General features: G+C 45.4%; 3 protein-coding genes across 10 annotated transcripts in view; 1 reads left to right on the forward strand and 2 right to left on the reverse strand.

Annotated features, from left to right (window-relative positions):
- The window catches only part of Nr2c2 (nuclear receptor subfamily 2 group C member 2), a 66,852-nt gene extending 61,199 nt beyond the window's left edge, over window positions 1-5,653 (forward strand). For 2 of the 6 annotated variants that reach the window (XM_021191524.2, XM_021191523.2), the window contains exon 15: window positions 35-5,603. In XM_021191524.2, the coding sequence (XP_021047183.1) occupies window positions 35-209 (175 nt within the window). In that variant the 3' untranslated portion in view covers window positions 210-5,603. Of the gene's footprint in view, window positions 1-34 lie in introns of all 6 variants that reach the window. The other 4 variants (XM_029535003.1, XM_029535004.1, XM_029535002.1 and 1 more) reach the window with 3 other exon arrangements.
- A 1,007-nt stretch (window positions 5,654-6,660) lies between these two features.
- Window positions 6,661-15,455, reverse strand: Mrps25 (mitochondrial ribosomal protein S25). Its single transcript, XM_021191525.2, has 4 exons — window positions 15,263-15,455; window positions 9,994-10,100; window positions 8,256-8,343; window positions 6,661-7,764 (listed from the first exon to the last, which is right to left on the reverse strand). Exons 1-4 carry the CDS (start codon window positions 15,394-15,396, stop codon window positions 7,578-7,580), a joined length of 516 nt encoding a protein of 171 aa, XP_021047184.1. The 5' UTR covers window positions 15,397-15,455; the 3' UTR covers window positions 6,661-7,577.
- A 4,029-nt stretch (window positions 15,456-19,484) lies between these two features.
- The window catches only part of Rbsn (rabenosyn, RAB effector), a 28,426-nt gene continuing 24,175 nt past the window's right edge, over window positions 19,485-23,735 (reverse strand). For 2 of the 3 annotated variants that reach the window (XM_029535397.1, XM_029535396.1), the window contains one exon: window positions 20,340-23,235. In XM_029535397.1, the coding sequence (XP_029391257.1) occupies window positions 22,087-23,235 (1,149 nt within the window). In that variant the 3' untranslated portion in view covers window positions 20,340-22,086. Of the gene's footprint in view, window positions 23,236-23,735 lie in introns of all 3 variants that reach the window. The other variant, XM_021190128.2, reaches the window with a different exon arrangement.

A 23,735-nucleotide genomic window follows, 5' to 3' on the forward strand; every position in this document is an offset into this window, starting at 1 on the left:
ACCTCTTTTCTCTAATGCCTGCTCTCTCTTCCAGATTGGCCAAGATTCTTGTCCGCCTTCCAGCACTCAGGCTCATGAGCTCCAACATAACAGAAGAACTTTTTTTTACTGGTCTCATTGGCAATGTTTCAATAGACAGCATAATTCCTTACATCCTCAAGATGGAGACAGCAGAATATAATGGCCAGATCACTGGAGCCAGTCTATAGTGCACAACCAACAGCTGTCAACAGTGGGATGCCTCCTAGGACTGTGCAGGTGCAAGGGAAGGGAAGTGTAGCAGTGTTTTGGTGTGCACAGGTGTCTCCAGTGTGTTAGCCACTTCTTCCTGTTCATCCCAGATAATAGCAACTAAAGATGGGTAGAACTCTTCCCTGCGCTAAGAAATGTTTTAACACCTTTTGGTGAAGCAGATTTTGGAACAATCTTTTAATTCAATTTGTATTTAGAAATTCTCAAAGGGCAAAAAATACTGAAGTTTTATAATGTCAGAGACTAGTATTAAAAAAACCTAAGAACAGTATGTGTAAATACATTTAAAAAAAAGTCCTTGGAATTAATAGCTACTAATTACCAGGGTAATGTTAGCACTTTCTAAGCACTTCTTATCAAATCTGCAATGTTAACATCTTACCTGTGGACAGGGCAAATGGACAACTGTCTCTTTTGTCAAAATGCTAATAATTTCTGTGAAAATTCACTAGGGTACAGGAGACAATCGTTCACATTTGAGGGCAGCACTTCTAGCTGTGTGCAGTGGTGGTGCTATGCTAAATTCCTGTGAGTGAAATGTGGATTCCTGGCATTTGTGTGCAGGGGATATAACTTGCAGTGACCCAGTAAGAGCTGCTATGCCAGCAGAGATGGCCTGTCAGGGTTGTTACCCACATGGTTGGTCCTGATCCCTGATGCCTGTCTGCAGACTCTTCCAGAACCTGGGCTCCACTAATTTTCAGAATTAGATTGCAGCTTGTCAGAATGCCTGTGATAAGAGTCATATAATTCTTCCAGTGACTGAAAGTACACCTAGATCCCTCTACCAACTTGTAGGAACTGGAGCCTTTGACCAAAAAGTGCAGGGTGGTTGGCTGCACCCTTTGACATGACCTGTTGTCAGGTTGAATGTGGCTTCTGCAGTTAGAGTTCCTATTCCTGGTGCATCTGGAGAGGGGCCAGTATCTGATCATTCAGAACCTGCAGCTGGGTGGGGGTTGTGCATCCTCACTGTCTGATGAGGGACTGGCCTTAGATTGTGAAACAAAAGGCATCAAGAGAAATACTTCTGATCTTTTAAGTATTAGTGATTTTAGTGTACTGGGACACCATGCTTTTCAGTTCTCCCAGGTATGTGTTAGTCCAACAAAGCTCTGGGGCATTTGAAAAAACAGAAGTACACCACCTTCTCTTTGAAAGAGAATCCAAAAACAACCCTCAGTCAGAGCACATAGTGCAGGCCTGTAACCCCAGCACTTGGGAGGCTGAGGCACAAGAATTTTACTTTGAAGGCAAACCTGAGCAACTTAATGAGGAAACTCCTGAGTTTCAAAGGGGTCTGAGGAGTGGGGTAGGGTGGTGACTTAAGTGGTAATGTGCTTGCCTGGCATGCACTAGGTCCTGGGTTCCCTCCCCAGTACCAAAAGAAAACAGAAAAACCTTTATTCACAAATTCCTTTAAGTTATAATGACCATAGTTCACAACAAGAGTACAGAATTCAGTTCCAAGGAAATTAGATCTGACTTAAAGCTCTTTGCATTCCCATGGACAGGAGACTGGAAAAAAAAAAGTGGAAGTATACTTGGTATTTGCATTTAGATTAGCATAAATTAAGCAAAAGACCTCCTGTAAGGTTAAGTTTGTACCTATTTATGGACAGGTACAGCCACAGGGCTCAAGGCTCCGTAGGCTGTTTCCTTTTGAGGAGTTAATGACACTATTCACTGCTAGTGGGATTTAAGTAAGAAGTATCTCTAGCTTCTAAATTCCCAGCTAGATTTGGAAGCCAGAACAGCAGGGATGCCAGTATAAAATGATGGAAAGGACATAATTTTGCCAGCTTAAACCTTTTTTTCTTTTTATGTATGTATTCAAAATTAAGACAAAAGCTCTGGACACCAGTATAGTTAGAGTCTATTTTAATCTCTAGAGATTTCCTGTAATACATTAATCAATACATCTTGCTGGCTTTGCTTCCCTTAGGATTTTAGAATGTGAGCCACTAGACAGGGCCTGAACATTCTGGCTCCCATTTGGTATTTAGACCACATAGTTGGATAAGAAGTACCAGCCTCTAAGATGACACTGAAAGGGGCAAAAAAAAAAAAAATTTTTTTTTTTAAATATAGAAAAGAGTTGGTGATTCTAATCTGGTCCTTTGTAAGTTCCATCATTAGTTATGGCCAATTGATAGGGCCACTTTGGGCCAAAGTCCTTCACTGGTTGTCCAGATCTTTGTGGCCTTACCTTTAACAATTGTATCCATACAATGTTCTCATTAACTGAAATCATTTCACACTTTGAATGATGCTCCATCCCATGGCTTGTCAATGACCTATGAAGGTCAGCCCCAGTCGCTTCTGGGCTTGAGCTTTCAGGGCTTTCCACCCTTGATTTACGAGTCTGTGATACTCCAAGCCTGATGAAGCAGGGCCGATCTGTCTAGACACCCCTCTCAGGGAGATGGACAGACGGACACACTGACCTGGCTACTTTTGGAGATAGGCTAGGTTGGAGAGATACACACCAACCTGGCTAACTGGGCTCTTTTCCAGAAAGGTCTTAAATGTTGATAGTTCCATGTTAAAATTTGGGATAAAATATGACAGGAGATGTAGACAGAGACCAAATTCCCTAAGCAAGTCATCCTAGTTACTCCTCAAATGTTACATTGTGTCATTGTCCTTCCAGTTTGCAGTGTGTGTTGAAGAGGCTCTTCTCTGCCTCCTCTCTTTCTGAGGCTGCAGTTGGGGTTGTGGTGTCTTGAGTTTCTATATTGAAATTCAAGTGAGTCACTTATGCCCTTGGAATGGTTTTCTAGTTTGTCAGTGTCAGTATTAGATGTGGATGGTGTTCTGAGGTAGTCATGGCATCAACCAGGGTGGTCAGTGTGGCCTTCACATGGAGCAGCAGCATCCACACTACATAAAGTTGTTTTGAAGGGTAGTGCTGCTCATGCAGTCCTCTGGTCAGTATCCCTAAGAGCTGGACCTATTGTCTGGGGCCTGATGGCATGGGGGTCTGGAAGACTGTTGCTGCTTTCCAGTGGCTGGGTGCAGCGGGGCTGTTGGTGCTGCTGAAATTCTAGATCCGGGCCTTGAAAAGCACCACTTGACAGCTGCTTTTTTTTTCCAGGGGGAAGGTCCTGGTATAACAGATGCCCACCTCTTTCCTTTACCTAACTACCAGTCTCCAGATTATGTGGTTCTTTGCAAAAAGTCTTAACTCTTATGTCAATTTCTAAAGACAACTCCAAAATGAGATGAGGTTGACCTAGGCGTTTTGTACAAGGTTCTGGACCTCCTCATTGAGTGCCTCCCCATCAGTGTGTACTTTCTGTACACAACCTGTCCCTTCAGCCACACTGTGCATGTCCAGAGTTACAGGCCTAGATGACTGAATGAATGTACATGTGTTCATATTATCTTCTTTGTACAGTGTATATAATGTGTGTACATAGGTGTACAATATGTATACAGACATGTAGCCACATATTCAAACTTCTATGTTGTCAAGAGTTGATGCTAGCGTTGCTAATGTGAATAGATATTGGTGTTGCAAGGTTCCCTTAACAGGAACGTTGTGCAGGTGAGTTTCTTATCAACTTCATTTTCCTTAGACAGGGAGCTGCCTGGGCCAGGTGGCACTAATTCCCGCACAAGGAAGCCTCGAGCCAGAAAGGTCCTGAGAGGAGGGCGGTTCTCTAAATTTACAAGGGCCCAGAAGCTGCAAGAGATGTTAGCCTAATATCCAAAAATAAGGATAAACTTGCTTTTCATAAAGCAGTTTAGCATAACTGGAAGGAGCTTGGTAACTGAGACCCTCGGTCTTCTCCAAAGGCTCCAAAGCTGGAGCTTTGTGTGGCTCAGACATGGGCATTTGGGACCCAGGGGCTGCAGCAGTCTCCCTTGTTTACCCTGGGCTCTGTCAGCAAGACATGGGGGCTCTGTGGTGGTAAAAACAAAATACCAGTCTACCAAACAGATTCTATGAAAACAGTACGGATAGCTAAAAAACGCAATTAGTAAGTTATCCTAACTTAAGTACATTCTGTAGAAGTTGCATTTAATAATAAGAAAGCTAAGGCTGACATTTTCCTCATCTACCAGGTCTTTGCTGATATTTGTCCCCTATGATTGGGATATTTAGGCTGAGATGTGGACTTGGGAGACAGGGCCCAGCTTGGCAGAGACTGCTAGTGGCCACAGTGAGCAGGCATCTGGCTTGGATGAAGCCAAGTGCAAAAATTTGCCTGACCCACAGGTTGCTCTTTGTGTTTTTGAAGTAAATTACTGGAGTGTTTTAAGAAATAATTGTTAAGACTATAGTCCTCAGTGCCTTTGGTGAGACATGGGTCTTTTGGCTTCAGCTTCCCACTTGTGTCCTTGGCCTCACCCTTTGTGGTTGTTCAATCTTGCCTGTGTCATTGCCTGTTGTGACAATCACACTATTAAAAGTGGCTTTCCAAGTAAAACACAGGGAAGCTTGGCAGTCCCTAAATGAATCCTTCCATTTTCTCTTTGGGGGCTATTGTCTTAGCAGCAACCTAACAGTAAACTTAAAAGTGGCTTAGGAAGGGGAAACCATCAGACATTTCTAATGCTCAGCAATATGCACTTTTAGTTAATTTTCAATATTGATATTTATACATGGAATGTAGGAAAATGCTCAAAATTACCACTGTTAAGTTTTAGTGTTTGGGTAACATTTGGTATAGACTGCACATTAAAAATGGCCTTTCTTCAGGAAAGTACCATCAGTTGTCATCCCAACAGCCTACTCATTCACGGATGCTAATGCTGCTGCACACACAACTCAAGTGCTGGAATATTTTTCTAGTTTGTTTTCCCAATTAACTTGTAAATCAGTGTTCAACTAGTTTTATAACTGAAAAGCTGCACATTTTTTTCATAGTACCAACTAGTTTGTACCTGTAGTTTGAATTTCTCTGTTAAAATACAACCTTACCCCCCCCCCCTCAACTCCCTTTTTGGAGGACATCTGCTAAAGGAAAGTCCAGTGTGGCATTTTTTTGGGGTAATGACCGGTTGTATAACTTCTGCCCTTCACACTGTAGAAAACACCATGGATGCCATTACCTTCTGATTCCAGGTTAAAAACCTGCAGAGAGCTGCCATTTTGTACAGCTTTTCTCCCCATGTAAATGAGCTATGTGATGGCATTTAAAACCCGCATGTTCTTTTTAAACTGAATTTTCTATCTAATCAATGTCTTCAGTCCTGAAGGAGAATCTGCATTGTTGTCTATATAGAGATTCGCTGTGCATGGTTACGAGCGCCTTTTACTAAATGCTGTTCAATGTGGCTTTGTTGTTGTGGCTTAATACTACCTACATGAGGTTTATACTATTAAAGTAAATTCAAGACTAGTATGTGTGCTGCTCATCATTTTTTTTTCCTTCAAAACAGTAACATGTGGCCTGAACCCCTCCCAGGAATCAGCAGTGGGCAGAGTCCATCAACACCTTTACCAGGTGGAAAGACATTTGGTGGGAACTCAGACTGAATTCTCTATGTCATCCAGCATGAACAGAAGGATCCTACATAGACATTCCCAGAGCATGGTGGTGAGGCAGGTGTGTGGTCAGATGTCAGACCCATACACTAGGTAGCTGTTTGCTGTGGGCAAAAAAAATGTATCCTCAGATTCAGTAGTTGAATGAAACTGCTCTTAATATCTTCTACATTTTACAGTTGAGGGCTCAGAGGCTTGAATAAAGTCATTACAGAGCTCACAGTTGCTGGTGGCACCCCAGTGTGAAAACTATCACTTCAGAGGACCATCAAGTCAACTCAAGTGTGGTCAGTTTCATGTGTATAAAACCTGTCACTACTAAAGTGATAGATTATAAAGAGGTGACTTCTCCCAGTATCAATGGTTTCCTCAGACCTGCATCTGCTCCAGGCCACAGAAGTTACCAGTTGCCCACATGTTGCCCTGTAGCTTTGCCACAGCTTTGGCAGAAACAAGGGTCAGGACCAAAGTGAAGCTCAAGAATTTGTCCCCTTGGGGCCTGGTCTTTATTCTTTTTTTCAAGGTCCATGCTTAGGATTGGGGCCCTGGCCACATCTGCTATGGAGGGAAGCAGTGTATTCCCTGATACCAGCCAGTGAGACACTGTGGGAACAAAAACTCAAAAGAATGACCTGTGGGGCTGTACCAAATTCTACTCAAGCACTCCTATCCCTTATACATTAGAGCTACAAGCATTCCATTGCAGCCCCTACCTGGTCTGCAAAATCACAAACCAGAACCAGAGTAGACAATGGAAAGACACTATACTGCAGATAGACGGATTCCAGTTGCACTGCCTCCCTGAGGCCCCTGCACTAGGGGCCAGAAGAATGGGAGTGACCTGGGTATGTGTGTGTGTGTTGGGGAGCGGGCAATTGCCCTGTTTTGTTGCATCTAAAGAGCCTTGGGCATTTTTAACAATCGCTGCTTTATTCTGCCTCATAAACTCATACCTATATGGCCAAATGCCAAGGGGTCTGTGGTAAACATTAAGTGACCCTGGAAGGTTCTGCTGTCCGCTGAAGAATGGAGTCTACATAGCTAAAATGACACTGATAACTGGAAAAAATAACTAGAAAGGCCTCTAGGAGTGTGTGTGTCTTGTCTGTCTGTCTCTCACCCAGTAAGCAAGAACTGAGAGGCAAATTACCACCCAGGTGGCATCTTCACTCTCAAAGCCAGAAAAATCCATGCGACAGTTGACACAATGCCACTGGCACTCCTCCACCCACATAGACTTGATGGCAAGGAAGAGGACAAGAGATTTGGTGACTTCAGCTCACATCTGCTGAGCTGAAAGGCCAGGCCTGAACTGATCCTATTGCCCAAGGTCTCGTTAATAACTGGGGGTGGAGAATCTTCCCTCTCTCAGGAAGCAAGAATTGCTGGCTTTAGTACACTGCCCACATGTTTGCTTTGGACTGCTAAGTAAGAATATCTACTCTCCCAGCTACATTTGGCTCACCAATAACAATAGCCCTCAACAGCTTCCAGAGTAGAAACTGGAGGAAGATTAAGTGAAAGAAGCAGGGCCAGTTACAGGACTGAGACAGTCACTGACAAACTGCCTTGCACCTCCTCATCCCAAGCTCTCTGATACAGATGGTCTTTATACCAGCAAGACCAGACTATAGGAAGACTAAATCTTTTATTGACATCTATTCAGCAGCTGGCAACCCTGGCCTTCATCCCATGTCCTTTAAACGGATGTGCAATGGCCATCTTGCACATCCAAGTTCATTGCAGAGTTCCATCATTTATGGTACCAATGTAATCCATCTCCACCAGTCAGGTGCCACCAGTCCATCCCAGATGGCCTTGCTTAGACCTAAGTACTGGCTTTCAGAGCAGCTTTGTACTTCCCTGTCATCTCCTTGGGTAAGGGCACCAGGCCAGGGCAGGGCACCTGACCTTCTACTTCACACATGCACTCCCGCAGACAGTACTTCCGGGGGCCAAAGTTGCCTGGATGAAAGCGCTGCTGCTTTTCCAGCTCCTCCTCCCTGAGGGTCTCCCTGCCAAGGAACACACAGAGTAGCAAAACATGACCAGGGGCTCCAGACAGGGGCAGCCTCTTCCATGTGAGGGGAAAGGCACTCGGAAACAGACCACTGGAGCATCCCATGGGGACAGGGGCTAGGGGGTTAGGGGATAGAGGGCTAGGAGGGGTGAAGGAGCCTGTGTCTTGGCTTCCCATCCTTCCTATTCTTCCTCATTAAAGAACATGGGAACCTAGTCTAAGCTTCCCTTTAGCTACATGCATGTCAAGGCTGGGGTAACCCTTGCTCACTGTCACAGCAAGGAAATGGACAAGAGATTTAGTGACTTCAGCTAATATCTGCTGAGAGAAAGAAAGGCCAGGCCTGAACTGATCCTACTGTCCAAGGTCTTGTTACTAACTAGGGCTGGAGAACCTTCCCTCGCCATACCCTCTGTACATGTCCCCTTCACTTTCACATTTTTTGGAGCTGAGTTTTGCTCCTGTCAGGTCAACCCAGCAACTCACTCTTTCTTGCCCAAGATTTTCTTTATGTGCTCCATGATCTCCTTATTACTCTTCGTCTCCACGTCTACCAGGACTTGCTCCCCAGAATCTGCAAATAAGAGGCACGAGGGTAGGAGAGCTGAGGATTCAGGCATACTTCTCTGCCTCAAAAGCCTGGGACTGCCAAGATGTGCTCCATACCTGTGGCCTTGCAAGGCAAGACCACTATGGTCTCCAACTTGCTTTTAGTAGTAGAGTTCAATATTTTTTTTAAATATCTAGATTATGTATATATGTGCATCGGTGCACAAAAGTGTTAGGTACCTAAGGAGTCCAGAAGAGAGTGTGAGCCCCCACAACCCCCAGGAGCTGGAATTACAGGTAACTCTAACCTACAGCTACCTATAACCATGAGAGGCATGCTCAATAGCAGACTTACCACCAAATGGGACAGAACCAAATAAACTATTCTATTTATGGGCAACTGTTTTCAGCAAAGATGGCAAGAAAATTTGAACTTAAGCTTTTTTATCAAACACTGGAACTGGCTACTCACATGCAAATAAACATTAGGAAAAAATTAAAATGGACCAAAGACATAAAACTAATACTGTGTAATTAGTCTTTCCCATAAGGTACAGGGCTGGCAGAGGGACTACCAGCTCAAGCAAATGGCTTTGCTAGGTCATGGACAGCTCCAATCCCAGATACCCACCCAGCTCCCAACCAGGGACAGGTCCTTTCTCCCACTGACTCTACCATCCAGAAATGGAAAAGGAATTTCCCCAAGAGATTCTTGTTTACATGAAATTCAGAGGCAAAGCAGGTAGGCATACAGTGGCCATATCAAATCCTAGCATTTGAGAGGGCCAGCCAGGATTACACAATCCCATCTCAAAAAGTCCTAACCTACTGTCCCTGAAGAAAGGGACTGAATGCCAAAGGGAAGTATCTTGGTTCTCACTATAGACCTGTTCTATGCCATGCAATGACTTCATCACATATCCAGGGCTAGCTGTGGCTCCAAGCTATAATACTTGCCTAGCAAGCACACAGAAGCCCTAAGAACACAAAATCCTATGACTGCCTTCCTTCACCACAGGACTTTGTTGACCATCTTGCTGCTTTCCTGTGTATTCTGTCTCTCATACGCAGAACACCCCCCTCCCCACTACATACACACAGAGCAGAGCTCTTTGCCCATGGACTCCTGACTGCCCAGCACCTGGCCCCAAACTGCCCCTCAGTGACATTTTCTATATGCTGCACACCTAGTGTGCTTTCTGTGGCACTTTCTGTTATCCATGAACCAGGAGTGCTAGTGCCTAGCATCAGAACAAGCAAGCAGAGCACCCACAAGACATGGTGGGAGCAGAAAGAAGACTGTGCTCAGCCCTGAGGAGTACTAGGTTCCTGAGAGCCAAATCCAGGCCTAAAGGATATTTGGTTTGGGGGTTTTGCAGTGTAGTACACTTTACCACTGAGCTACGGACATACATCTCCAGCAGAGGATCTCTGTTTTCATTCTGTAAGCTCACAGGCAAAGAGTGAAGACACAGTAGCACAGAGCGGCAAAGGAATGTGGCTAAACTGGACCACATGACAGGCAGAGGACAACTAGAGATGAGCTGAAGAAAGACAGGTGAAGGAGCTGGGTCTCGATCTCAGGAGCCACTGGGTAGCTGGCAAGGGAAGCTAAGGCCACACACAGCTGCTTACAGCTGGAAAGGGATGGGTGGTTCTTCCTTGCCTCACTCACCTAGGTAGAACCGCAGGAAGGGCGATGGTGTCATGTTCTTAAACAGCATGATCTGCACCCAAGGATTCTTGTACTGGATCTGAGGGATGTTGAAAAACACAAATTTCCTGCAAAAAGCAAGAAATGAACCCATGTAACAGCTCTCTAGAAATGAACCACGTAACAGCTCTCTAGAACCCACGTGCATCTCCATGTCTGATGCCAAGAAACTCCAGCTCTCCAGCTCTCCAGCTCCAGCTTTGTTGACTGCACCTTACTTCTTTCTCTTATACTGTTTCCATACCCTGTTGGCAGCTCTCCTTAGTAGGTATCCCACGACTCTGGCATCTCCAATATCTTGGGGTCTACAATGCAATCTAGGCTCTAGCTTTACAGCTTCATACAATGGGCTCTCAGAAACCCCCTTGTAGGAACTGTTCTCCCAAATGTCTGGGCTCAGCAGCTTTCCATAGCTATGGAGGAATGTTCCATAACCCCTTCCTGTATCCTTGACTAAATCTAGAATCTGAAGGTGTTAAGTACTTCTGCTTGCTTGGTTGCCGTCCCCCCCCCACCCCCCACCCCCGCAGAAGAAATTCATCAGGCTTATTCCTTTCACAGAAACTGTTGCAAGATTAGCAGAGTGCTATCCTGACTTAAGGGTCAAGTACTAACTCCTTTATTCTATTTACCATCAGGCCTTTCTTTATATTTTTTACCTCCCTGAGCATAGGATTTGGCTCCATCATTACATTGCCTGGTGCTTTTTCTTCTCAAATTGTGCGATTTATATTTCTCTTTGCCTGCCCTTTTCCTTTTCATTGTAGATCTGCATAACCACACAACAAAGTCTATGCTGTCTTGAATCTCCTCTCCAATGCCATTAATACAAACCACTTCAAGTTAGCTTCTGGAAGATCTTTTGGACAAGGGCAAAAAAGCAGCCACATTCTTTGGCAAAATATCACAATGGTCTTTAGGCCAGCTGCTAATATTTTTTTTTCCTCTGACTCTCTTGAGCTGAGCCCCCACAGTCCACATCGGCCTCATTATCACTGTCTTCCCTGTTCCTGCTAGGATGGCTCAGTAAGCCTCACTAAAGTGTTTGAATGCACTTCTAAGTCCAAAGTTCCATTCTTCCATATTCCTTCAACAAACATGGTCAGGTAGTATTTCTTGGTACTTACTTATGTTTTAGTTACTGTTCTATTGGTGTGAGGAGACGCCATGACTAAGGAAACTTTTATAAAAAGAAAGCATTTAATTAGGGATTTATTTACAGTTCGGGCTGTTCCATTATCATCACATAGGTGAGTTGGTGACAGGCAGACAGGCATAGTAATGGAGCAGCTGAGAGCTTACATCTGATCTGCAAGGTGCAGGCTGATCAAGAGGCACTGGGCCTGGCATGAGCTTTTGAAACCTCAAAGACCACCCTTGGCAACACACTTCCTCCAACGGGGCCATATCTCCTAATCCTTCTACTCCTCAAACAGTGCCACTCCTTGGTGACTAAGCATTCAAACATAATAACCTATTGGGGGCACTCTCATTCAAACCACCACACCATGTGACAGCTTTTTAGAAATGAACCTATGTAAATCTAATCTATTATAAGAGTTTTCTCCCTGAAATTCTGTGCATTCCCTTTCTATGGAGAAAGTCTGGGACTTGACAAAAACTGTAAGAGGTACCTGCCTCCAAAAAAGTGAGGAAAAACAGGCATAGAAGACTTGCACTTCTATAAGTATCAGGACTTATGTCTGGTCACTGAGAAAAACAAACCAGTGCTCCCTCACAGAGTTTCTAGCACCAAGTCCAGAGTCCTGTGCAAACAGGGCTACATCTCCATATGTGTAGTGGACAAGTTACTGAACGGCTCCTTAGCACAGTGTAGAAGAAATGGCAATAGGATAGGAGTGTTACACTACAGACGTGAAAGAAAACCTTGAATCATAGAAGGCTGAAATCAGATAATTTTGAATACATTAAAATAGTCACATGGCAAAAATGTCAAAAATTTGGAATTCAACATCTGCTGAGTGGGTGAGGTGGCACACCTATAATCCCAGACTCCAGTGCCTCACTCAGGCAGGAAGACAGGCATCCAAGGCCAGCCTGGGCTACACAGGGCTCAAACAAATAAACACTGACATTTGCCAAACTGTAAGAAAAACATCTGTTAAACATTAAAAAGTGCTAATTCTGCTCAAATAGCACAGTATACACATCAGTAAAACCAATTCTGTGCTATAGGAGAGTGGGTTAACTGCCTTATCCTGTCTGGCAATCAGTTTATGGCAAGAAGTTTTAAAGCTAGCTTTAAGACTAACTTCATTCCCTTTTTTAGATCTCAGCACCTGAATGAGCCAAATGGAACAGAAAGTAAAGATGCTGAGGTTCAGATCAGCATGGTGCACCAGGAGAGCCCTAGCTAAGTAAGTTCTGACACAACCACAGCAGCAGAGTGTCACAGCAGAGTGCCGCAGCAGAGCACCTTCCTAGCATCCACCTCAGAACCACAAACTACAAAGCACACATAGCTGTCCACAACACAGAGCAACTCTAGGCCAATCTTGGCTCTGCATACTGTTCCCTCACCACCCTGAATCCATCTGCTATAAGGACTACCTGGCTATCTGGCTTCACAATGGGTTCAAAAGGCTGGCAGGAAGTACCAGTGACAGGTAAAAGGCAGCTATTTCCTTTCCTGGCTCAGCCCTGGCATGTCCAGCCTGAAGGCTCCTGTGTCCTCAGGCTCCAACAGACATTCCTAACCTCACTTGTCCTGCATGGGCTGGGGTCCATGCTTTCCCTCACCCAAGGTTTCTTTTCCCCATTTCTGTTCACACTTTTGTAAGCAATCCCTTAATTAAGGCTCCTCAATGCCCTCACTCCAAGGCATCCTTGCTTCCTTCCCGTTCAGTCTGCTCCACACCCACTGACAGGGTTTTGGATCCATGGAACAGGAGCTTGGTTTTCTATTTCTAGTCACATGACATGCAAGGACCAACTCTTTACCTCAATGATTATGCCAAGAGGTTCCTATACCACCAATCCAGATTGAAGCATCTAAACTAATTCCGGGGATGCAACTGAGTCAGCAGAAAGCCAGCCTGAAACCACTCGAGACACTACCACAACTGGGACAGAATCTGCAATCAACAAGTGCCAAAAATGAAGCGATTAAACACGGCTAACACGAGGATTTGTTAAAGCCAAGAAGGAAAATTAATCACACATTCCCCTTTGGCTTAAAGTCACAGAAAATGAGTATTCGCAGTGTTTAAATTATCAGAGAACTCATGTTCTGGCTGTTCAGAAGTGACCTTCTAGGGAGGACAGGCTGAACAGGATGCAGATGTGGATACAGGCAGAGGCAATGGCCATTAAAACCACACTCCTCTTCCAGCAGGGTCTAAAACATCAAAAGGGTGCTATTGAGAAGGCTCAATTACATTTATACATGCAATCACAATTATACATGCAAGACAACCAGAATCTGAGCTCCAGGACCCACTTAAAAAAAGAAAGAACAAACCAACAGGTAGTGGGTTCTAGAGATGGTTCAGTGGTTAAGAGGACCTGCCTTTGCAGAGGACCCAGGTTCAGTTCCCAGCACCCACATGGTGGCTCATAACTATCTGTAACTCTAGTTCCAGGGAATCTGACTCCCTCTTCTGACTTTTATGGACACTAGGCACCAATGTGGTGCACATACATACATGGAGGTAAAACATTCACATTTAAATTTTTACAAGCAAGCCAGGTGTGGTGGCACACATCTTTAAACTCAGTAGTCAGAAAGCAGAGACAAGCAAGAAGATTGGCTGTGAGCTGGAAGCTAGCCTGGTTTATACAGGAGTTCCAGGCCAGCTAAGGACACACAGTGAGACCCTATCTCAATTAAAACTTAAGGAAGATTTTATTTGAGGTTGGAGAAATGGACCAGCAATTAAGAGTGCTTACTGTTCTTCCAGAGGACCTGAGTTCAGTTCCCAGTACCCACATCAGTTGCCTCACAACCACTTGTAACTCCAGTTCGAGAGAATCCAACACCCTCTGGCTTCATGGGCACTTACACACATATGGTGTAAATAAACTCTCATGACATACCACACACACACACACACACACACACACAAATACAGATAAGTAAAAGGCCAGGTGTGGTGGCCCTTGCTTGCTGGCTCCAGGCTTACTGGCCAGCTTAGCTGAATCCATGAAGCCCAGGCCGAGAGACCCTATTTCAAAAAGAAAACACATCACCCAGCTCCTTGGAAACATTATCTTTGGTTGAATGCTAATGTATACACACATACCCAAACACGGGGTCGGGGGTAGGGTGGAGACCTTTAAGTAATTACATCAACACAAAACTTGAGAAGGTGAAAGTCCTGCTTCTGGGGAGGAAACACTGCTCTGAAAACAGCACACCCCCCAAAAGCTTGAAGGCAGAACCTGCTGTCAGCAAGTCTCCGTGTCTTCCCATCCCAAAGCACAGAGCCCTGTGCACACACACCAGATAGAGATGCAACTACTGGATCAAATGGGCACAAGGTCAGCACCTGTTGCACTCTGCCAGGCACTTTATTCTCCAGCAACCCCCACCCCCACCCCCACCACACTGATGTTGAGGTGGTACGCCTAAGAAAAATGCTGTCAGAAGTTGAGAGAACTTGTGTGATCCCAAGGTCACACTAGTTAAGAAAGAGGCCTCAGAATAAACTCCAGGTAAGATGGGAGTAGAGCCCGAACAGGCTTCCAGAGAGCCCTCATCCCAGCAGATCCCAGGCTAGCAAGTCTTAGATCTTGGGGGTCAACTTGCTCTCATGAAGTCAAGGTCTTTGCCACAGGGACCGCTCTCCACCTTGAAAATTATTCTCTTCTCTCTTTCTGATCCGTTCTATAAATCCACTCCTATCTACATGTTTCTCCCGTACTATTGGAAATCCCAGTACTGAACCCGGCGTTTTGGTGCTCAATAAGTGTTCAGTAAGTTCTTAAGGGTCCAAGGCATTGCTCGGAGATGATAAACGGGTCAATGAAACCTTTCATTCGTCAAGTGTCCTAAGCAGCAGGAAGCCACGCTGTGCACAGGTGCGGAAACTTCCTACTCCGCTCCCAAGGCGTTTCCCGCGCCACAGTCTCGCACAAGCTGCCAGGCTTCCAGCCGCAACCCATCCCTCCGGTGGAGGGGCGCTCGGGTTTCTATCGGGGAATCGGTCGGGATGGCCTCCACTGCCTCAGCTCCTCTCACTGAACCCCGCGGGCTGTGACCCCCACTGACCTGGCGCCTTCGCCCAGTTCCCCATACGTGTTGTAGTTCACGGTCATGACCTTCACCGACTCCTTGAATACCACGTCCCCGCGACCCAGGTACTGCAGCGTACGGCGGATCGGGAAGCGACCCTTCATAGGCATGGTGAAGTTAGAAACTCCTCAAGCCGCGGACCAGCGCGGCTCGGGGAATCTTGGGAGGCACTTCCCGGCGGGCAGCGCGGCCGCGGAGCAGCCTGGGACTCGTAGTTTGGGCACGGGCTCGCAGCCGCCTCAGCGTTGGAAATCAACCTATCGTTTTTTGTCTTCACAGAAACCAATTATCTTCTCCCAAGATCTCCAGTTCTGAAATGAAGAGCTCGACGGAAAAGTCGCTGTTGATTCAAAGGGAAAACTGATTTGTAAAGGAGGAAAGAGTGGCTTGCTCTGGTGCGTCAGGGTCTGCTCTAAAGGACTCTGCTTAGAGGAGGGGGTCTTTCGCTTGTGAAGAGTGGTTGTGACAGATATGGCAAGTCAATCAACATGTCACTCTGCGCTGTATTTTTTTTTTTTTTTTAAGGATTTATTTTTACCTTACTGTTTTGCCTGTGTGTTGTGGCTGTGCATCACATGCACGCAGTGCCCGCAGAGGCTGGATCCCCGGAAATTGACCTTACAGAGAGTTGTGAACTGCCATGTGCGACCTCTACAAGAGCAGCAAGTGCACTTAACTGCTAAGCTATTTTTCCAGCACAACATACTGTAATTTTTAATCGCTGTTTATGTATGGGTGAAATTAATTTTTCTACAGGATTCTCAAGATTCCCCTCCCCTTTTTTAAAGATTTATTTATTTATATATGTAAGTACACTGTAGCGGTCTTCAAACACTCCAGAAGAGGGAGTCAGATCTCGTTACGGATGGTTGTGAGTCACCATGTGGTTGCTGGGATTTGAACTCAGGACCTTCGGAAGAGCAGTCGGGTGCTCTTACCCGCTGAGCCATCTCACCAGCCCCCTTCTCTTTGTAATTATGTAGTTTAAGATATGCAGGAAATTTTCAACTGACTTCCCCAGCTTCATAGATGAACTGTCTACTGATAAGCCCATTAGAGCATTTTCATCTGTTAATCTTTTATTCTAGTATTCTTTTCAATACTTAAGTGTTCTTTCCTCTGCTCACATAATCCAACGATTCTAGACATGTCCTGTGCACACACATGAAGGCTGGGGGAAAAGTGTCCTGCTATTTTCTGTTCTCTTAGTAAGCTCCAGCAATTGGGATTGTAATCCACACTTCTGGAGATACAGGCACAGATGATCTCACCTAGATTTTTTACATGGATCCTGGGATCGGAATTCAGGCCCTCAAGTACTCTTACCCACTGAGCTATCACCCCAGCTACCAAATTGTAAATTGTTTTAGATATATTTTCTTTATGTCTATATTTTTAAAGATTTATTAATTGTATTTATGAGTACAATATAGCTGTCTTCAGACACACCAGAAGAGGGCATCAGATCCCATTACAGATGGTTGTGAGCCACCATGTAGGTTCTGGGAATTGAACTCAGGACTTCTGGAAGAACAGTCAGTGCTCTAAACCACTGAGCCATCTCTCCAGCCCCTCTATGTATGAGTGTTTTGCCTGCATATATGTAGATACATCACTAATAAGCTTCAGCTAGAACTACATGTCTGAAGAGGAAGAAGGTAAGCTTCTAGACCACACCCCTGAGAGTGCAGCAGGTGGCTGCAGGGTATCTAACCACACTGTGAACCCCACAATTGTGTTATTTACTGGAAAAACCTTTTTTGGTTGTGGTATGGCTCAGTCTCAGCACACATCTTTAATCCAAGAGCTTTCTGCTTCAATACTGTAAACGGGATTAAATAAAGTCAACCATAGATCAAAAGGAGGAGCAGCCAATGAACAGGAAGTGGACATAGGATTATTAAGAGAAAACCATAGACAGTAAAAGGGAGTCCGGAGGACAGATAGAAGGACGCACAGAAGATGGAAGGGGGGGATATTCAGTTTAAGAAAGTTTTTGAGACTGTGTGAGAGAGGGGCATTCCTTCTGGGAGACTGGCTGAGGAAGGGCAACTGGGTGCTTTCTCTGCCTCTGAGCCAGCAGGCTGTCACCCCAGCATCTGGCTCGAGTATTCATTGGTAAAATTGAATGAAATTTTATTTAAAAAAAAAAAAAGCATACACAAAACACTCAAAGCCCTACCAGCCATCCAACTTTTCTTACATGTTTGCTTACATTAGTCTCTGTAATGCATAACCTGCAGTTAAGTTTACTGTCTGGCAATTCTGACATGAGTCTACTTGTGTCGCTTGCTTACCTTTTAGGACGCTTCTAACCATTTTGAGTAATTGGCTCTGAGGGGAGTAGAAACTAAGGTACCAAAGTCTCTAGTGTGAGGACTGTTTGCTGTAGCTACAGGTGTCAGAATCTTGGAGCTTCCGGTCCCTACTCTGCAGTCTCTTGCTGCTGTGATCCTTACTATCTATCCTGGATCCCCAGGGGAATATAAGGTAAAGAGGGACATATTCTATGATCTTAGGCTGTCTCCAGCCACGACCTGCATGTGTTTATTTCCCTACTTCTCCCTCAAAGAAGGCAACTGGGAACTGGATGGGGACAATATATTTGCCCAGGTAAGTAAGTTTTGTGAAGTCTCTTCATTTGCAGAAGGCTTTGCTAGGATACTCTGGTTACAGAATTCCTCTGCCACAGCTATAGGAGGGGCCTTCTCAGTGCTCACCATTAGAACTAACGAAGAACGGCCTTTGCAGGAAGCAGGCCCTCACTGTGCCCAATGGACAGTCAGGCTCCAGGACTCCTCAAGGCTATTGACCAGGCTTGGTCATGCAAACATGTGATCCCAGAAACTATGGAGACTGAAGCAGAAGGATCACAAGTGCAAGGCCTGCATGGGCTACAAACCAAATTCAAAGTCAACCCTGCTGCAAAATAAAAAGCTAGCACTATAACTCAGTAGTAGAGCATATGCCTAGTATGTGCAAGTCCCTATCCTCACTCACAGTTCAATAACAAAAACCAAAGTTCCTACTGGTATTCCTACTAGTCATGGGTTCTGCCGAAGCCATCAGATCTTGGCTTACTCTGAACTCACCACTGCAGGTACTGGGAGGAAACTGAGTCCTGCAAACCAGTTTCCTAATGGCTCCAAGAAAGGCTATTGGTTTTTATTTAAGCCAGCTGCTGCTTGTAGGAAGACTGACAACTTCCAAAAGATGTTGCAACTGAAATCATTAAGTGATTAAGATTCTCAAGTGATTAAGATCCTCAAGTGATTAAGATTCTGCTAGGCAAGGTTAAGAGCACTGACTGTTCTTTTAGAGGTCCTGAGTTCAATTCCCAGCAACCACATGGTGGCTCACAACTATCTGTAACGGGATCTGATGTCCTTTTCTGGTGTGTCTGAAGACAGTGACAGTGTACTCAAATAAATCTTTAAAAAAAAAAAAAATCTGCTAGACTTCTGGGAAGGCTGCAGGTCTTGAAGTCTCATCACAGAAGATGATATTGCATCCACAGGAGAAACCCAGTATCCCACACAAACAGCTTGGGGTCCCGAATCAGACAGACCTGGGCTCCAGGCCCAGATGAAGTCACTGTAGAAACCCATTTAGCTGCACCCAACTTCTTTCCTGATTGTTCATCTGCTGTCTCTTTGGTCTATGTAATAGCTGAGCCCTTCCCTCTTCACCATTCCTGAGCCAACCCAAACCCACCTAAATACTGATGGCAAAATGAGTTGTAAGTGTCCAGTCTGTTCTTTGTCAAACAATACATCACAGGCCTGTTGGCAGAGCTGAGGTAAAGTGTGAAAATGTACCAGCGCCTGGTACAAATATAAGTCCCAGGCCCCCTGACCCCTCCGAGCTTCAGTTTCTGGTGGGAAGTGGGGATAGGACTGTAGACTCCATGACCAGCCAGTCTAGCCTAACTGGAAAGCTTCAGGATGAGAAACCCTGCCTAAAAGGCAGATTGGTTTCCTAAGACTAATACCCAAGGTTGTCCTCTGGTCTCCATGTGCACATGCAAACATACACACACACACACACACACACACACACACACCTCCATGTGCACATGCAAACATACATACATACACACACACACACACACACACACCTCCATGTGCACATGCAAACATATACACACACACACACATTACAAAAAGGAAGTGAAGGGACGTTTTAAGCACACACAAGCCCAGCCATGAACATGTTATTTTTTTTTAATAAAAGCCTTACATAAATGATATTTTAATAAAAGCCTCTGATACAAGGCCCCAGTGTAGTGCATGCGCATCAATGACCATCTTGCTGGCAGTCATCATGATTACCAGCACACCATGCTCCTCTAGTCTGACCTCTTACTGAGACCAGTTCCACAATTTGAACTGAGTGGCATAGCTATACAACATGGCTCATGATGACTTAGATGTTTTAATATTTGACGACAAAGACATGATGTGTGGTAAGTGCAGTGAATAAGGCTCCAGTTCCTTAGTGTTGTTAGAAGGGAATAAAGCAAGAAGTCTGTCCACTATGAACAGGGCCTACACCTAAGGGATCTGCCAACACCTTATCAAGGACGTGCTCTGTCCTTGGGAATCAAGTATTCACCTAAGGTCAGAAGCTGGCACTGTGGTTCACTCACAGGCCAAACACCCTCTGCAAACCAACTTTGAACTGCATGAATTCTGGGAGGAGATACAGACAAGGGGTAGACAAGTCTCTCTTGTTACGTCTCTGACTTTCAGAATATGGTCAATGAGAAACTTAGTAAAACCTCTGGGATCTGAGTTCACTTGGTTTCATATTCAGTCAGTTGGGATTTTAAAAAATAGCTGTTTAAAAGCATTTGTTTTCTCCATACTCTCAGTCAGACTGCTACCTGGGGTGAGTTCCAGAAAGAAGTACATTTAATGAGTCACTAGCTATTTTTTTTTTCTTAATTTTTATTTTATTTATTTATTTATTTATTTAGAGACAGGGTTTCTCTATGCGGCCCTGGCTGTCCTGGAACTCACTCTGTAGACCAGGCTGGATTAGAACTCAGAAATTCTCCTGCCTCTGCCTCTGCCTCCCAAGTGCTGGGATAAAAGGCATGTGCCACCACTGCCCATCGAGTCACTCACTAGCTAATTAAGAAACCCAGTCTTATAAAAAAAAGCATTTTCTACAGTTGTACCACCCCGCACACCTGATCTGAGTCTGGAAAAGTAATGGTGGGAACCAGAATTCAGCTTCATTCTTGTGTTAGCACTGCCTCTTTTTCCATGACACAAAAGCAAACCAAGCAGGGTGGATATGCTGGGCATGCCTGGAGACTGGGCTTTAGAGAGAGAGGTAGCCTGCCCCAGGTAGCATAAAATGCCAGGCTGCCTACCTTCCAGAACAGTCCATGACACCAACAGAGCTGGCAAATGGCTGGTAATCTACTAGCAGGCCAGTAAACACCTGTCAGCAGAACTCGAAGGGTTCTTACCCTCCCTCCCTCTCCAGCCCTTTCCACAGACCCACACAGAGCTCTCTATCCAGCCAAAGCCCTAACATGTACTAATGAACTGGGATTAAAACTGCCAAAATAGAGATCTTTGCACCCAGATAACATTCTTACCACCAAGATGGATCTTCACCAGAATGTGACAGAATTTCAGCTTATACACCAGTAACCAACAAAAGGCATGGCCCAGAGAAAGCTAAAGGGAAACTGACTAGTGGACAGTTATTGTCCATTAACTAAGAGTATCATCACTAAAATTACCCAGAGCTGAGCACACCAAGGATCTTACAAGGTCATCTGTCAATCGATCTGTTCCTGTAAACCAAAGTACTAAGCTACATAACTTCCCTTTCTGTCTTCTATCAAGAGTTCAAGTACTTCAGGGCTGTGGAATGGTTTCAGGCTGTGCCTCAAATATTTCCATTTCTCAGTACATCTTACCAGTTTCTAAGGTCAGGATAAAGCACAAGGAAGAGGGCTGACTGGAGGGCCTTGCAAGTTACTAACAGCATTCCTGACTCTGAAGTGTTCCATTACTTGCTAACACTCCACGGACGATTCCCAGTCACAATTCCAAATCAACAAGCCCTTGAATGTGACCTATAGAATGGTCCTTCTACCAAAGTTCTGGAAGGATGTTTCCAGGGGATCAGACAACTGCACAAGTAGAAACGTCTCCCAAACCATAACATCCACCAAAAAGTTGAACACTACTATCTCATAGTCAAGCTCACACTGACACCACCACCCTCACACTTGGGAATTTTACTTCCTTTAACTGGGAGGGGACAACATTGGCAACATTCCTGCCATCCATAAAAAGAGGCCTTGGTCCCACTGGGTCTAGACCTTCCCCTTCACAGCAGTATCTCCCTAAGTGCTGAAAGGGAACAACCAAGTCAGGACAGACTTCTGCTAGAGCCCTGCCTAGCTTGGCTACAGGAAGGGCCTGTCAAGGGCTGCTCTATAATACTGCGTAATGACCAGCAACTGTCAGCAGAAAATGGACTAAGAGGTACCCAGGAGTCATCTCTGCCTTGGCCCAACAGAGCTGTATCTTGAAAATAAAATGGTAAAGTCCCCTGAAAAGGGAACACTTCATTAAAAAAATAATACAGAAAAACCAGCACATGAATGCCGATTTTTTTCCTGTTCTTGCTCAACTGTAGTGGAAACGTCTCAAAGTGCACAGCAAGAGACAACTGTTTCACCCCCACCTGTGTGTGTTCAGATGCCTGCCCAGCTCCTCCTCCCACTTGATATCCTGCTGCCCAAGACTCTGCCCAGTTCCTGCCCATTGCTGTCAATTAGGGGCCCCCTTCTGCTTAGCCAGGGTGCACTTCAGCTCCCGGAGGTTCTCTGTCAGAACCTCAACCTCGTCCATCCGACCACACTGCTTGGCATCAAAGATGTAAGCCTTGATGTTGTCAATTTGCTGCAGGAGCAGCTCCTCCTCAATGCGCTCCTCAGCCTCCATGCCACTATCACTGTCTACCTCGAAGGGGTTGGTGCAGGGGCACTCTTCAAAAGGGTTTCCAGGGGCAGCTGGACTGGCAGGCCTGGGACAGTCATCCTCATCAAAAGGGTTGGGTGCTGGACTGTCTGGGTCAGTGAAGGGATTTCCTGCCCCCAAGTCTGCCACCTCCTCTTCCTCAGCATCTTCCTCAAAAGGATTGTATTCTTTGGTGACAGCAGCTGGAGGGCCCAGGAAAGCCTCTACATCAGCAGGGCTGATAGCACCCTCTGTAGGGCTGGAGAGGTCGTCTTCATCAAACGGGTTGAGTGAGGCCTTATCACTTTGCTGTGACATGGTGTTCTGAGGGAGTGCTTCCTGGCCAAGGGCTGGGGGCCCAGACCACAAGTGCATGGGTGCTAGAGCTGAGCCAGGTGTAAGGGTATCGGGAGCTGTGCTGTTCTGAATTGGAGAGGAGTCCTGATCCAAGGAATAAGAGAGGTCAATGTGAGGCCCTCGGCTGGCTTCCAATTGGAAGGGTATAACTTCTCGGAGTTCTAGAACCCGAGTCCGTGTTTGCAGGGATGCTGCCAGGAGCTGCTCTTGTTCTCGTTCAAGCTCTCGCTTGCGGAGCATCTGTAGCTGCTCCCGCTGCAGTTCCTCCTCCTCGGCCTGCTTCCGGGACAGCTCAATGGCCTTCTCAGTCTGCTGCAGGTCATACTCATCCTGCAGCTGCCGTAGGTTCTCCTGAAGTGTGCGCACCTCATCTGTGCGGCCTGCAGCCTTGGCCTGCCTGATGAATGATGTAATGTTGTAGATCTGCTGGAGGAGAGGGTCAGGGTCTTCACTCTGTCCCTGACCTTCTGACAGTGGGAGCCAGCCCTCAGCCTTTCGCAAGGGGGGAGGGATACCTCGAAGAGACCTCATGTCCCCATTGGCTGTATGAGATGCCAAACCACTCTGCCTTTCCTCAAGCTTTCGCCGGGACTCCAGAGCAGCCTGCAGAGACATCACACATCACCAGGGTCACCATGGTCACCAGGCCAGCAGCCATCCCTGTCTGCTACCCTCTATGATCTCAGCAACACTTAAGATAATTCAACTGCTGAAACATGGGCAGGCTTAGATTTCAAAAATAGAACAATATGAGTTGAAAAGATTTCTTCTCTCAGTTTCATCAGCTTTTCTTAAACTTCCAAAAACTGTCACCTATATCTTCATTAAGGTTAGAATTTCAGATAATACTAAAATGTACAAACTTTTTTTTCTGTTTTCATTTTGGGTTTTGTAGTGCTAGGGGTAGAACCCAGGGCTTCAAGCATGCTGAGCAAGTATTCTATCCCTGAAGTTTAAAACAGCACCCTCATTTTCTTGTAAAAGGTATAGCCTCACAATGTAGTGCCAACAAGCTGGTCTAGAACTTAAAATCTTGTCTCAGCTTCTTGAGGGCTGGGATACAGGTGTGTACTACGGCACCTCTATTGTCTAACAGTTCAAAT

Source organism: Mus pahari, chromosome 2 (assembly GCF_900095145.1).
Source record: "Mus pahari chromosome 2, PAHARI_EIJ_v1.1, whole genome shotgun sequence".
NCBI lineage: Eukaryota > Metazoa > Chordata > Mammalia > Rodentia > Muridae > Mus > Mus pahari.